Here is a 13,702-nt window from a genome sequence, read left to right as displayed (position 1 = left end):
TGGCGCCCATGCATTCAACGCTGCATGGACAGCGATTCATAAGTGTCGGTACCCCAGGACTGGGGCACCCCCTCTTGCTGTGCCTAGGCAAGAGTCTTGTAGTTATCCTTAACTACGTCCAGCAGCCGGACCCTTGCGGTCCGGAGCCCCGCTCACCCAACAGCGGTCCCGGACCTTCCCCTGGTTAGGAAAGGTCCGGGAGCACCACGTGTCCCGGGAAAAGCTGGCGGTCAGCCCGAACGGCTGGAAGCTCCGGACCTCCTCCCGAAGAGGACCGGATCCCCAGGGAATTCCGGACCCCCCATGGGGTCCGGGACCCCCTGTATAGTAATCGGACCCCTCTCCAAGGAAAGGAATCGTCACCCCGCCTCGGGGTGGTCCGGGGCCACCACGTGTCAACAGGCCCAGACGCGTATATAAGGCCGGTTGGTCTCCTTATTAAGGCTCACCTACCGCAGCATTCATTACGACAAGAGGACGTCCGCATTAATGTAGCAGAAGCCGAGGCGATACTTTGACCAGGGGACACTATTGATCGCGTATTACCAAGATAGTGGAGCTGCTGGCGCCGCCCACGCCGCGCCTGCCAAATCTGCCATAACAGATGGATACGACGGCTCGGCTTCACCCATTATGACGCCTACATAATAGCCTCCACAGGCTACGCCGCAAGCTACGCTCTCCCAACGGACACCTTGGTGACGGGACAAGAGAAGACCACTGTAGCGCTAGCAGGGCGTGGGAGCGTATCGGAGGAAAGATTCGTAACCACTGTACCCATCTAAATGCTCTGCGTAGTATGCTGCGCAGTCACGTTGGGTCCACTTGTCGGGGCCCCAACGTCCTATGTATCTGCCCCCTTGGTCTATAAAAGGGGGCGCCCGCTAGAAGGAAACTCAAGCTGGGTGAGAGCCAAGGCCCGGCAGAGGATAGACTCATACACAACAGAGATCAAAACTTCTCCCAGTGGACGTAGGGTATTACGCTCCGGCGGCCCGAACCACTCTAGATCGTGTGTTCTTGTGTACTTATCTCAGGGCTAGATCAGCCCAATCGCCTAGTACCTCCCCGAGCACCCCCTCTCTGGGAATAGGCGGGTGCGTTCCGCCACCCGGCTGTGGGTACCCTAGTAATCCCGTGACATTTGGCGCCGTCCGTGGGGAGGATCAGGCGCTGGCTGGATCTCCAGGCTTCTGGGGCCGTGTTCATCCTCTGCAACAACGAACGAGAAGATGAAGAGAGGCATGGTGGCACCTACGCCGCATGTTACTACGCTGTGGCACCAGCGCCCTCGGTGCGACGGTGCACAGCAGCGGCGCCTGCTGTGCGTCGCCACTGCGATGCCTCAGAGCCGGCACGGTGGTGCGCGGGGGCGACGCCTGTTGCGTGCCGCCCCGCGCCATCCCATTGTCGGCTCAAGGTTTTCTCTCAAGCAACGGCCATGCTTCCTCTCCGGCGGCAGGACGTCGGTTCAAGGCTTTCTCTCAACATGGAGCCCGGAGCCGACGGCCATCCCGGAAGAAGTTGGCCGTGTCGTCCTGCCGTCGCCAGCACCGGAGATCCGCCTCAGCGTAGCATGGAGCTGCTGTAGACAAGGCCCCGCCGCCAGGCGCGGGGGCCCCTGGCGCTAGCACCAAGGACAAGCCGGCGAACAACCGCACCTCTCCGCGCTTCGCACCGGTCCTTCTGCTGCGCAAGGGCGTCTGGTTTCCATCGGCAGACGATGACGGCGGTAGGGGGGCCTCTCCCATTCAAAGCCAAAGAATTTGTCTCATGCTACCTAAGCATATGACAGCTCTTAGGCAAGGAGTGGCCCCCCGAGCTCCCGAGGTGATGCTAGATGATGCAGTTCAGGCACATCTAGGGCGCCTTCGCCTCCGACGACTATGAAGAATTCAGGAGTGGCCGTACCACTTCCAGCCGGAGAAGAACACGCTGTATAGCATGCAGCCGTAGGTTACTCCTAAGAAAAGATTAAGAGAGTTCCTCCTTTGTAAAAACGTGGCGCCTACGTGTGTGTCCAGAGCGGTCAAGGTCTGACCTTGTAAACCCGACCTCTGGCCCTATCACACAAACAGGCAAAAAGCGGTCCGGAGCGGTGGAGGTCCGACCTCGTAATCCTGACCTCTGATGTATACCATGATAACCACAATAATAAAGGAGATTTATTTTCTTAGTCATATCTCGACTCCACCCTGATTACATTTATTCGTTCTGGTTGGCTGTTTCTTGGTTAACCATCTTTTCCCCCCAAAACAGAGTCTTTTCTTTTGCTGTTAGCAATCCAAGTTAAGTTGCCGGCTTGAACTCAGGTGAGGACGCTCCTTCTAGCTGGAAGGCAGTCCGGACCCCTAAGGACCTGCTCTGGAGAAGTGGTACTCGTATCCTGGGGTAGAGGAGCTCCGCATAGCTTAGCCTGGTAATGTACCCTTAGTTTACGTACTTTACTACCTTGATACAAGTACTTTAGTAACCGAGACTGCTGTCTTTAGAGGTCCCGGGCTCCCTTCTAGTATAAGGCTTGGTTTCTTGCACCTTACTGTGAGGTCCGGTGACATATTCCTTTGGTTCGTCAGCAACGACTCAAGTCCACTCCGGTGGCCCGCTCCGGCGGAGACCGCTCGCCACGATCGACTCAAGTCCACTCCGGTGGCCCGCTCCGGCGCAGACCGCTCGCCACGGTCGACTCAAGTCCACTCCGGTGGCCCGCTCCGGCGGAGACCGCTCGCCACGGTCGACTCCAGTCCACTCCGGTGGCCCGCTCCGGCGGAGACCGCTCGCCACGGTCGACTCAAGTCCACCCCGGTGGCCCGCTCCGGCGGAGACCGCTCGCCACGGTCGCCTAGAGCCAGGTCCGGAAGGTGGTGCATGCTCCCTGAGCAATCCGAGGTCTGTGTAGCCGCTTAGCTTGGTTCCGCACCGTAAGCCTACACCTTCATCGTCCTGTGGAGAGCACTCTAGAGCTTGAACCTGGCAACCGGTGTACCACCGGCCTCAGGGGTCCGGAGCACACGCTCTTTATGAGCGCACTGACGCAATCAAGTTTGTGTGGAAACACATCTCGTTAGTGGCCCCACCCGCGGGTTCGTGCCTCTCCCGAGGTGGGCCCGGGGGCCACTATCGGTACCCCAGGACTGGGGTACCCCCTCTTGCTGCGCCTAGGCAAGAGCCTTGTAGTTATCCTTAACTACGTCCAGCAGCCGGACCCTTGCGGTCCGGAGCCCCGCTCACCCAACAGCGGTCCCGGACCTTCCCCTGGTTAGGAAAGGTCCGGGAGCACCACGTGTCCCGGGAAAAGCTGGCGGTCAGCCCGAACGGCTGGAAGCTCCGGACCTCCTCCCGAAGAGGACCGGATCCCCAGGGAATTCCGGACCCCCTGTATAGTAACCGGACCCCTCTCCAAGGAAAGGAATTGTCACCCCGCCTCGGGGTGGTCCGGGGACACCACGTGTCAACAAGCCCAGACGCGTATATAAGGCCGCTTGGTCTCCTTATTAAGGCTCACCTACCGCGGCATTCATTACGACAGGAGGACGTCCGCATTAATGTAGCAGAAGCCGAGGCGATACTTTGACCAGGGGACACTATTGATCGCGTATTACCAAGATAGTGGAGCTGCTGGCGCCGCCCACGCCGCGCCTGCCAAATCTGCCATAACAGATGGATACGACGGCTCGGCTTCACCCATTATGACGCCTATATAATAGCCTCCACAGGCTACGCCGCAAGCTACGCTCCCCAACGGACACCTTGGTGACGGGACAAGAGAAGACCACTGTAGCGCTAGCAGGGCGTGGGAGCGTATCGGAGGAAAGATTCGTAACCACTGTACCCATCTAAATGCTCTGCGTAGTATGCTGCGCAGTCACGTTGGGCCCACTTGTCGGGGCCCCAACGTCCTATGTATCCGCCCCCTTGGTCTATAAAAGGGGCGCCCGCTAGAAGGAAACTCAAGCTGGGTGAGAGCCAAGGCCCGGCAGAGGATAGACTCATACACAACAGAGATCAAAACTTCTCCCAGTGGACGTAGGGTATTACGCTCCGGCGGCCCGAACCACTCTAGATCGTGTGTTCTTGTGTACTTATCTCAGGGCTAGATCAGCCCAATCGCCTAGTACCTCCCCGAGCACTCCCTCTCTGGGAATAGGCGGGTGCGTTCCGCCACCCGGCTGTGGGTACCCTAGAAATCCCGCGACATTACGTTACCGAGGCAACGTATTCACTTCCCGTACAAATCACCTTACGGGACACCCAAGGGTAAACGTGCCCCAAAGTACACGGTCATGGCCAATCGCATGACAAATTTACATCTCGTAACATTGCCTTACGAGATGACCGTGATTGCAATCACACGGCAGGAAGTCCGCACTCCATATCAGGCGACAGATAGCGACAGGCTCATTTGAATGGAGTCTTATCACCTCCTCGTATGCTCATCATATGGGACCCGCGCACGTATGAAACACGTGGGCTATTCTAAGGGACTACCAAGAATGCTTACCTTGCTTACCTTAGCGTAGGTGCGTCGATACAATATTAAATAAAGGTTGTGCAAGAAAGTAAGTTTTGACATAAATGTAATGTGCTAAAAATTAGTTAATATCATATAGAACCACCTGATATAACACAAACTATATATATAGGGCTTACGAACTAATCTCTCTGAATCCCTTAAGCGCAAAGAAACATATTTTTCTAAAACTCATTTTTAATTTTGAAAACACTAAAAATAATCATGCTAGTACCCACCCTGATGCATTTCAGCTCTGATACCAGCTATGACAGAACCGCCAAGTTAAACGGTTTAATTAAGCGTAATGGCCATCATTTGAACGCATCAGGTGCATTAGCTTAATTAAGTGTAACCTGACAGCTTGTTTCCAACCCACAGGCCGATCGAAACACACCAGAAGTCTCGCGCGACGGTGAGCACAGACGGTACCAGCATAATATAATTTCACAAAAATAGATAATAACATAAATATTTACAAAATAGCTTTAAATTTAGAATTTACATAAAATAAATGACAGCAGCGGAAGAGAATATGACCTGAGAGAAGGAAATTTGATTGAGAACCAATAAAACAAAACAATATCTATGAACATGTGAGGACGTCACATCGAGCCACGAATCCTGGTTAGCTTCTATACCTGAAACAGGGTAAACAACAAACCCTGAGTATACTAATACTCCGCAAGACTTACCCGACTTAGGGTATACTTAGCCCATTATCTAGACATGCAAGGCTTTTGGCTAGTGAGTTTGTTTTGCCAAAAAGCATCTAAAATAGATCCTTAACTTCAAAATTTTAGCTCCAAATTATAACAATCAATTGGCTAAACATCTATGATTTGCATATCTATAGCAACCAAGGTGGAAACATAATTAATTAGACAACATCAGCATTTATCAACTCGTTTTGTTTCATTTCCTTACTACGATGTGACTCGGAGATCAAGGTGCTCATGTCCGAGAGCGACTGACAGCGAATCGATCCGATTTAACCTTGCAAGGTGGACCTAACCAACACGGCACGTATTTGCCCCGTCGGACAATACGAACCAACCATTCCCCTCCCCGCCTTGAACTACAGAACCGCCCCACCTGCATATAGTCAACCGAGCCCTACGAGAGACCACCAAAAGTAAACATATGCATCCCAATTCTCCGCGGCCACTCGACTGCCCTAAGGGGTGGGTAGAAGTTCTGTACTTTCGAAACAAGGCAGTACTAGGCTTACCGGTTTCGACTACCTCCTACTCCCGGCATGCAGTTAGTACAATTCAAACATGATCAGCAGGGCCAACAAAGGTACGGTCCTCAATCGACTCGGACGGGGCTAAGACACCCAGGAACCCTGTCCTGCTGCCATACATATACATCATCATCATTCCCCGCCCGGTCTCATATTTCCATATCAATTTCAACAACTCAGGTACTGTATATAACTATATAACCTATATCTCGCGAGTAACCGGAAATTACTCGACTTCTAAGTATCCTATATCTCGCGAGTGCAAAAAGTCACTCGACTTCTATCGAGAAGTATTAAGCATAGCATTTCTATCGTCCTATACATGCTAGTATAATTCAGGGAAACCTAGGGATCATGCAACTAGAGTTTCAATCAACTCCTGAAACGTAATGCACAAGTAATAAATACATATATAGGTGTCATAATTTCAAATAATAGGATGTGCTCCGAGGCTTGCCTTTTGCCGAGCGAGGTTAGTATTACTTGCGGCCTTGGGCTGGGTCTTCACGAACTTTTTCCTGGTCCTGTATTGCTGGTTCTGGACTTCACGACCAACTCACATACGATGTCCTCGGCTACGATTCTACATGAGTGCATATGACATACCAATTAATGCAATGCATATTTCTACACATACACATGCAATCATTGATCGAGCAATAATCAAATTAGTTATGTACATAAAGTAACAAGGCCGAGCACAATAGCAATGACACACATCTTGTATGAAATATTTTCTATATTAAACCTACAGACAAATAAACAAAGCTACACAATTTACCCGATCGTTGTACCGGAAAGGAAAATTGCTAGCTAATGACTTCAGCATACATTAAACTAGTTTTTTTCTGGTATAGTATACACTCTGCTCCTAGTCCATTCTATCATGATTAGCATCCTTCAGAATTATTATGTCAAGATTATACACCAAATGTTACATTTACAGGGCAGAAAACAAGAGCAACTACAAATGCTAGAAACAAATTAAATTGCATGACTACAATTTAATAGCACAACTAATTCTTACAAATTATAACATATAATTATACCTAACAATTTATTTTACATGGATTTATTATGATCTTTTATATATGGAAAGAAACTAATATTTCTAATACAACATGCCTAAGTACTAATAAAAATTATTTTTGATTAGCAACCTATATGTTCCGAACATAAAATATTTACTAGTGACAAAACAATAGAAAACAACCCTAGCATGAAGTTTTCATGATTCATCAGCAAGCATAATTATTTATGCATATTCCTATTACTCATAAACTATTTATTAAACACTAACCAAGTTAAATCAATAACTCATGCACATGTGCACTAATAAATCTGAAACTTTTACCACATCACATGACTAATCTACCATAAAAATTTCATAGCAAAAGGAGCAACATAACTACATATATGATTTTATCCCTAACAAGCATGAATAAAATTTTAGGATAATATTTTTCCACCAACACATGTCATATTATAGGTTCATTGCATAGATCTAATCACAAGGATTCCAAAACATCTTTATTTTCTATGTTATGATTTTTCCATGATTTACTATGCATTTTCAAAGCTTTCAACCACTTAAACTAACATTTAAACTAGAGAAAAAACTATTTAGAAACTGAAGATCAACCTGTAAGGAAAGTTGTAGATCTTAGGACAAGGAATCCAACAAATTTTAGTTTGTATTTTTCTGATTTTTTTCTGATTTACTATGATTTTTCAAAGTTTCAGCCAATTATTACAAAACAACCCTTCGCAGCACTATTCACCTGAGTCATGGACTTCGCAGAAAACCCCCTGGAATTGTTTCTATTACTGTCTGGGGTCCCTGGTCGCGAAAACAGAGCAGGGGAGAAAAGGGGAACGGCGATTCCGGCCATGGGAGGGCTTGCTGGCGGCGAGGGAGGGGTGGAGGAGCGAGAGGAGATCGGCGCGGACCTGTAGGTGGCCTTGGAGCGCGAGGAGGTGGTCTGTTGCGGTGGCTCCACGGCGGGCGGCGGCCGGCGGCGGTGCTGAGCTCACTCCGGTGGCTGGGGAGGGCGGAGGAGAGGCCAAGGAGCTTCAGGGAGCCGAGGTCAAGCGGATTTGGGGGTTGGTGGAGGGCAGGACGAGCTCGGTCGACGGCTCGGCGTGGACGTGCGAGCGGCGGCCATGGCGGCAGCGGTAGCGGCGGCGTTCTCGCCGGCGGCGAGGCCGGTCGGCGGCGAGGCCAGCGTGGGGAGGTCCAGGGGCGCGAGGCGCACCTCATGCGTGCGTCGGTGAGGTGGAGGCGGGCCGGTGGCGATGCGTGGCAGCTAGCGGGGCGGAGAGGCACACGTCGGCTCGGCTCGTGGCCGCGCGGCCATAGCAGTTGACGGCGCAAGGCACGCGGGCAGGTGGCTGTGCGCGGGCTCGGCGCTGCGGCAGCAGCAGCGCAAGCGAGCGGCGCTTGCACGTGAGAGAGAGGCAGCGGTCGAGCAGCAGCGTGTGACGCGCGGCGCGCTCTGGCGGTGCCGTGGCCAAATTGGTAACGGTGTCCACGCACAGTGCAAGAGGTCATCTCCAATTGCTGGATGAACCGGGCCAAGCTGGTCGAACGGTTTGTTGGATGAACCGGGCCAGGCTGGTCGCACCGAACCGGGTACAGGTTGACCGGTCCGGCCTTCCTCGGCTCCTCGCTCTCTCGGTCTCTCCGGTAGTCTGGTCTCTCCTCTCTCGAGTCTCGCCGTGATCCACCCAAAAAAAAAAAAGAGTCTCGCCGTGACGCCGTGTTCCCCAATCCCCACCCAAACCACGACATGGCGCGGCCGCCGGATCTGATCGACGACGCCACCACAGAGATCCTCCTCCGCCTCCCGCCGGACGACCCGGCGTGCCTCGTGCGCGCCTCCCTCGTCTGCAAGGCCTGGCGCGAGCTCCTCTCCGACCCCGCCTTCCTCCGCCGCTACCGCGCGTTCCACGCCGCGCCGCCCCTGCTCGGCTTCCTCCGCAACATCTACGACGACGGTCCCTGCGCTCGATTCGTCGTCGCCGCCGCCGGCGCCTCCCCCTTCCCCGCGCCGTCGTTCGACCGCCCCAACTGGTGGGTCGTCGAGTGCCGCCACGGGCGCGCGCTGCTCCAAACGTTCGAGCAGGGTACGCTCGCGGGCCTCGTCGTCTGGGACCCCATCACCGGCGACCAGCGCCACGTGCCCGTGCCGGGGTACCCTTACTTCTACCTAACCGCAGCGGTGCTCTGCGCCGCGGATGGCTGCGACCACCTCGACTGCCACGGTGGCCCGTTCCTCGTCGTCGTCATCGGCACCTACGACGAAGTAGAGGATCTCACTTGGGCGAGTATTTACTCGTCCGAGACTTCCGCATGGACCACATCGTCCTCCATTGAGCTGCATGCCTACATCGAGGAGAGGCCCTGCCTCCTTGCCAGAGACGCGCTCTACTTCAGCGTTCAGCTAAGCGAAAGGATTCTCAAGTACGACTTCGTGGGGCAGGGTCTACAGGTGATCGATGCGCCGGATGTGTTTAAACAGACGGGGGGCATTGTTGTGGCTGCAGAAGATGGTGGGCTGGGACTCGCCGGCCTAAAGGATGGCAACCTCCACCTGTGGTCATGGCAGGCTGGTCCTCGTGGCGTTGCAGAGTGGGTGCAAGGCAGGGTCATAAAGCTCATGACGCTGCTGCCCACTATCAAACCATTGACCTTAATCGATGTGATTGGCTTCCGGGAGGACACGGATACCATTTTCATTAGCACAAATGTTGGCGTCTTCGCAGTCATGACTAAATCAGGGCAGGTGAACAAGGTTGGCGAGAGAGGGTCCTATTATGCAATCGCACCCTACACTAGTTTCTACACTCCAGGTACTTGGGCCTTGTTATTATCTTTAACTTCTACAGTGGACACCTTATATATGTTTGTGTTTTTGTTTGTTCTCTTCAAAATTTAAGTCTGACAGTCAGCAGGTAATAGTTTTACTTAGCAGCATATGGTTAATGGACCCAGGAGTTAGCAGCAATGAATTTGTGAAATTAGAATATTGCAAGCAGGATCCTCATAGCACCTCATTACTGTATACAGCATAAGTAATCTTTAATCCTATTGTATATAGCACAGCTTTAACACTACTGTATACAGCATAAGCAATCTCATGTTTGTGCGGTGATTTATGTATTTCAACTAATCAACTATGTGTAAATGCTCAAAGCTTTTGCGTTGTGTCTTTTCAGATCTTGCTAAGGGCAGATTGCTATCACCTGAAGATGCAGTTATCCATCAATTAAAACATGATTGATAGACTGTTAACATTTCAAGAAAAAAAGGTTACCATGTTCAATTAGAAATGTTTAGTTCTAAGCTGTGCAGTTTAAGTAAGAATCTGTAAGAAAAGAACTGTGTACCATGCTCATCTAATAGTTCAGTTTTTCGGTTAAGCAGTTTATAGGAAATTGGTTGGTCTCTTTTGGGCCTTTTCACTAATATTTTTTCAGGAAAAAGCTTATTAAAAGCTGCAATTTTTCAGTATAAGACAATTGTAACATCCTCAGGGAGACCACAGCAATCTAACGAGCCAAAGTAGGATAATACTACTATAGTAGGCAAACTTATCAAATCCATCAACTTGATTCTGCTGGTTTTTATGATGTTGCTGATCTGATGCTTTGAGTTCTCTTGTTTTTTGTTGGACACTTTAACTAAGGAAATTGTAAGGTGGTGCAGTGCTAGTTTGTGATCCCCACTCTTGATAGTATTTTGCAGACATCTTACCCTAGTGCATAACTCGCTATTTCCTTGCAGCTATGTACTCAGTTTAAGTATTTTGCAGAGTATTTTTGAAGCATACTATTTGAACGGAAAAAATGTTGCGATTCATTGGACTAAGTTAAGCATTACTAGTTTTCTGCCTTTTCTGGCACACTTGGAACTGAAAATGTTTGATTTTTCGTTCATATAAACTCAGTACAGAATATCGGTCATATGGTGTATGAACTGATGAATACTGAAAAGAGAACAGGTGCTACCATATACTGTTGATGTGTGGTCTGTTACACATGCACTAGTTATATATTATTGTGAGGGTAATCCTGGAACATGTTTGCCTGACGAAGGTACTACTGCCGATATTGCAACATTATAAGCGGCTATTGTATCCAGGAGTATCTGCGCTCTTTGTCATATAATGTAATATTATCTATTTCCGTTCCACATACATCCATTCCATCCCATAGTTGTTGGCAAGCATTTAGACAACAGAATTAACATCTTTTTCTGAAAGCGTGTGAGGTCCACACACAAACGCGAAGGCAGGTAAGCTTGGGTTGCCGGACTAACCGTTACTCCCTAGTATGTTCCAAAATAGGCGCACGTCTAGTTTTGTAAGTCAAACCGACTTAAATTTGATCAAATTCACACAGAAACATATCAACATTTGTACTACCAAGTAATTATCATTAGATTCATAATGAAATATATTTTCATATTATATTTTATGTCATAAATTTGATATTCTTCTCGTTGAACAAGGTCAAACTTAAGCAAGTTCGACTTGTAACAAAACTTAAGTGCATGTATTTTGGAACAGAGGGAGCAACAAGCTTATGGCGTTGTAGGTTGTCTTTCCATGCTAACTTTTTTTTTTGTAGAAACAAAAGCTTTACTAAATGTTCAAAGGTTACAGTCTTGAGCAATAAGCTGCTCAACGCGGTGGGCCTGATTGTACCAAACTGCACTACGGTACTTGTATCTTGAAACCTAGACACCATGTCATTGCTATCAATCACTACCTTTTCGGCTTATCCGAATTCAAAGATAAAGGTAATCAAACTAAACAAAAGTAAACTCTATTTAATGCAAAAGAGGAACTCTATAAGGAGTGTGAATTGTGATAGTCAGCCAAAAGCCATCAGCAAGATGGTCGCCCATTGCGACCATAAATTGCAAAATGGGCACACAAAGTTTATTGGTCGACCGATGAAACTTGAAACTTTTATTTACTTGGGTTGAGTCTGCAATCCAACTCTGAACCTCCCTCCCTCCATACCCGTTCTAGAAGACCCTCACGATTATTCCCAGGCCGTCCTCTGAAACCTCCCGCGCTTGTGAAGCTGCAGCTTGACGGAGTGCATCTTCCGCGCCACCGCGCCCCAGATCATCTGCACGGCGTCGCCCGGGCGCGACGGATACTGGTACTCGAAGTGGCGCGCCACCTCCTTGAGCCTCCTCCACATCCTGGTCCACTCGTCGCGGGGCACGCCGCGGAGCAGCCGGAGGAGGAACCCCTTCCTGGCGGCGTCGGCGGCGCGCACGAACACGCAGAACTCCGAGTAGTCCAGCACGTCCTCGAAGGGCAGCTCGATGTCGTCGCTGATGACGACGGGCACGCAGTGGCTCACGATGGCGTCGAACAGCCGGTTCGACGACGGCGTGTCGCCGGCGATGTTGAGGCAGAACTTGGACGTCGACATCCCCGCGGTGGCGCGCCGGATGCCGTTCTGCCGCACGCTGCCGTAGCTGAAGTGCACGTCGGGCTCGCCCTTCAGCAGCTGGTACAGCTTCTGCCGAACCTTCCCGCCCTGCCACGCCGGCCGGCCGGGTAAAGATTAGCTTCTTCCGGTTCCAGCAATTCGAACAGAGAACAGAGCAACATGTTTAATTTCTTACGGCTTTCCTGTGGATGGCGCCCTGGAAGTAGGCCAGGACGGGGCGCTGGTCGAACGCCGGCGACTCGTCGTCGGCGAGGGAGCGGACGACGTGGTTGTACGGCGCGATGACGTCCTTCTTGAGGTTGGCGACGTCCGGCGAGTACCTCCCGAAGTCCGAGAGCACGAACATGGCGGCGCTGAGCTTCTTCCTGGCCTCCATCATGCTGTTGGGGTGGTGCGGGACGATGAGGTGGTCCCTGCCGCCCCACCTCCGCCACTCCTCCCTCCGCGCCAGGTACTTGACCAGCTCCGCCTGCAGGGCCCGGTTCCGGCTCACCCTCTCCCCGCGGAGGAGCTTCGAGTGGCGGTTGTAGCTCAGCGACGCGAAGAAGGGCACGAAGAAGACGTCGGCGAGGCTCGCGTTCGTCACCCTCACGGCGATGCAGGGCCGGCCCGCCGCGCCGCCGGGCGGCAGGGTGGTGGAGGAGAGGATGTCCAGCGCGAGCCAGTACGCCACGCTGTGCTGCAGGTTGAGCCCGCCGGGGTAGTGCGGCGCGGCGCGGCCGTCGCGGAGGTCGGGCCACGCCGCCTCCCCCTTGCCGTCCCACCCCAGCATGCCGAAATGGAACTCCGCCGGCAGGTCGTACACGTACACCCGGAGCGCCGCCGTGTCCGCGTCGCACCGACCGCCCCGCTCCCCTTCCCCTCCTCCTTCTCGCACCACCGGCGGCTCCCGGATCACCGGATCGCTCATCAACCTCGCTGCGCCACCGCTCGCCGGCACGGCCGCCGAGGCCGCCGGCGCTGGGCGGCGGGCGCCTTCCTCCCCGTCCCCGGCGAGCGCGGGCATCTTGTCGACGTCGCCCACCAAGGCGGCGGAATCGGGCACGGCGTCATTGATCCTGGAGCTGACGAGAGCCCAGCAGGAGAAAGCCAGGAGGGAGACGGCCAGGAACGCCACGAACCGGAGGGCCCTCCGGTGCTCGGGCGGCGGCGGTGGCTGCATCTTCCTCTCCGCCACCATCCACGCGAGCGATGCAACTCAATTTCAATTCACCGCCGGGACCTTGTCAGAGCAGCCGCGGGAGACAAGACGATCGATCCGCATCCTCAGGAACCATCGCCCAAGAATTAGCCGGCGGCGCGCGGCTCGACGATCGAAGGGCGTCTTGATCTGGTTCACCATTTCGGCCTCTGCGATCGGTGCTGCATGCTGATCCTAGGACGATGGCTATGTGCTTGACTGCTTGTTAGACCTATCGTTTTCGTCCTTGGTGGATGGCTCCCTGTTTGCGCCAATGTCAGCTGCACGCCTG

At 52.1% G+C, this 13,702-nt stretch overlaps 2 protein-coding genes across 2 annotated transcripts; one reads left to right on the top strand and one right to left on the bottom strand.

The window, feature by feature from the left end:
- Positions 1-8,432: 8,432 nt before the first annotated feature.
- LOC120712464 lies at positions 8,433-10,954 on the top strand. The gene is made up of 2 exons (XM_039998250.1): positions 8,433-9,608; positions 9,975-10,954. The coding sequence occupies exons 1-2, from the start codon at positions 8,546-8,548 to the stop codon at positions 10,037-10,039; spliced, it is 1,128 nt and encodes a 375-aa protein (XP_039854184.1). The 5' UTR covers positions 8,433-8,545; the 3' UTR covers positions 10,040-10,954.
- Positions 10,955-11,625: 671 nt separating this feature from the next.
- On the bottom strand, positions 11,626-13,653 carry LOC120712463 (probable arabinosyltransferase ARAD1). Its single transcript, XM_039998249.1, has 2 exons — positions 12,406-13,653; positions 11,626-12,317 (listed from the first exon to the last, which is right to left on the bottom strand). The coding sequence occupies exons 1-2, from the start codon at positions 13,408-13,410 to the stop codon at positions 11,808-11,810; spliced, it is 1,515 nt and encodes a 504-aa protein (XP_039854183.1). The 5' UTR covers positions 13,411-13,653; the 3' UTR covers positions 11,626-11,807.
- Between the last annotated feature and the right edge of the window lie 49 nt (positions 13,654-13,702).

This window comes from Panicum virgatum, chromosome 6K (assembly GCF_016808335.1).
Source record: "Panicum virgatum strain AP13 chromosome 6K, P.virgatum_v5, whole genome shotgun sequence".
NCBI lineage: Eukaryota > Viridiplantae > Streptophyta > Magnoliopsida > Poales > Poaceae > Panicum > Panicum virgatum.
The sequence above is the reverse complement of the archived record's forward strand: the minus strand, read 5'-3'. Positions and strand labels throughout refer to the sequence as shown.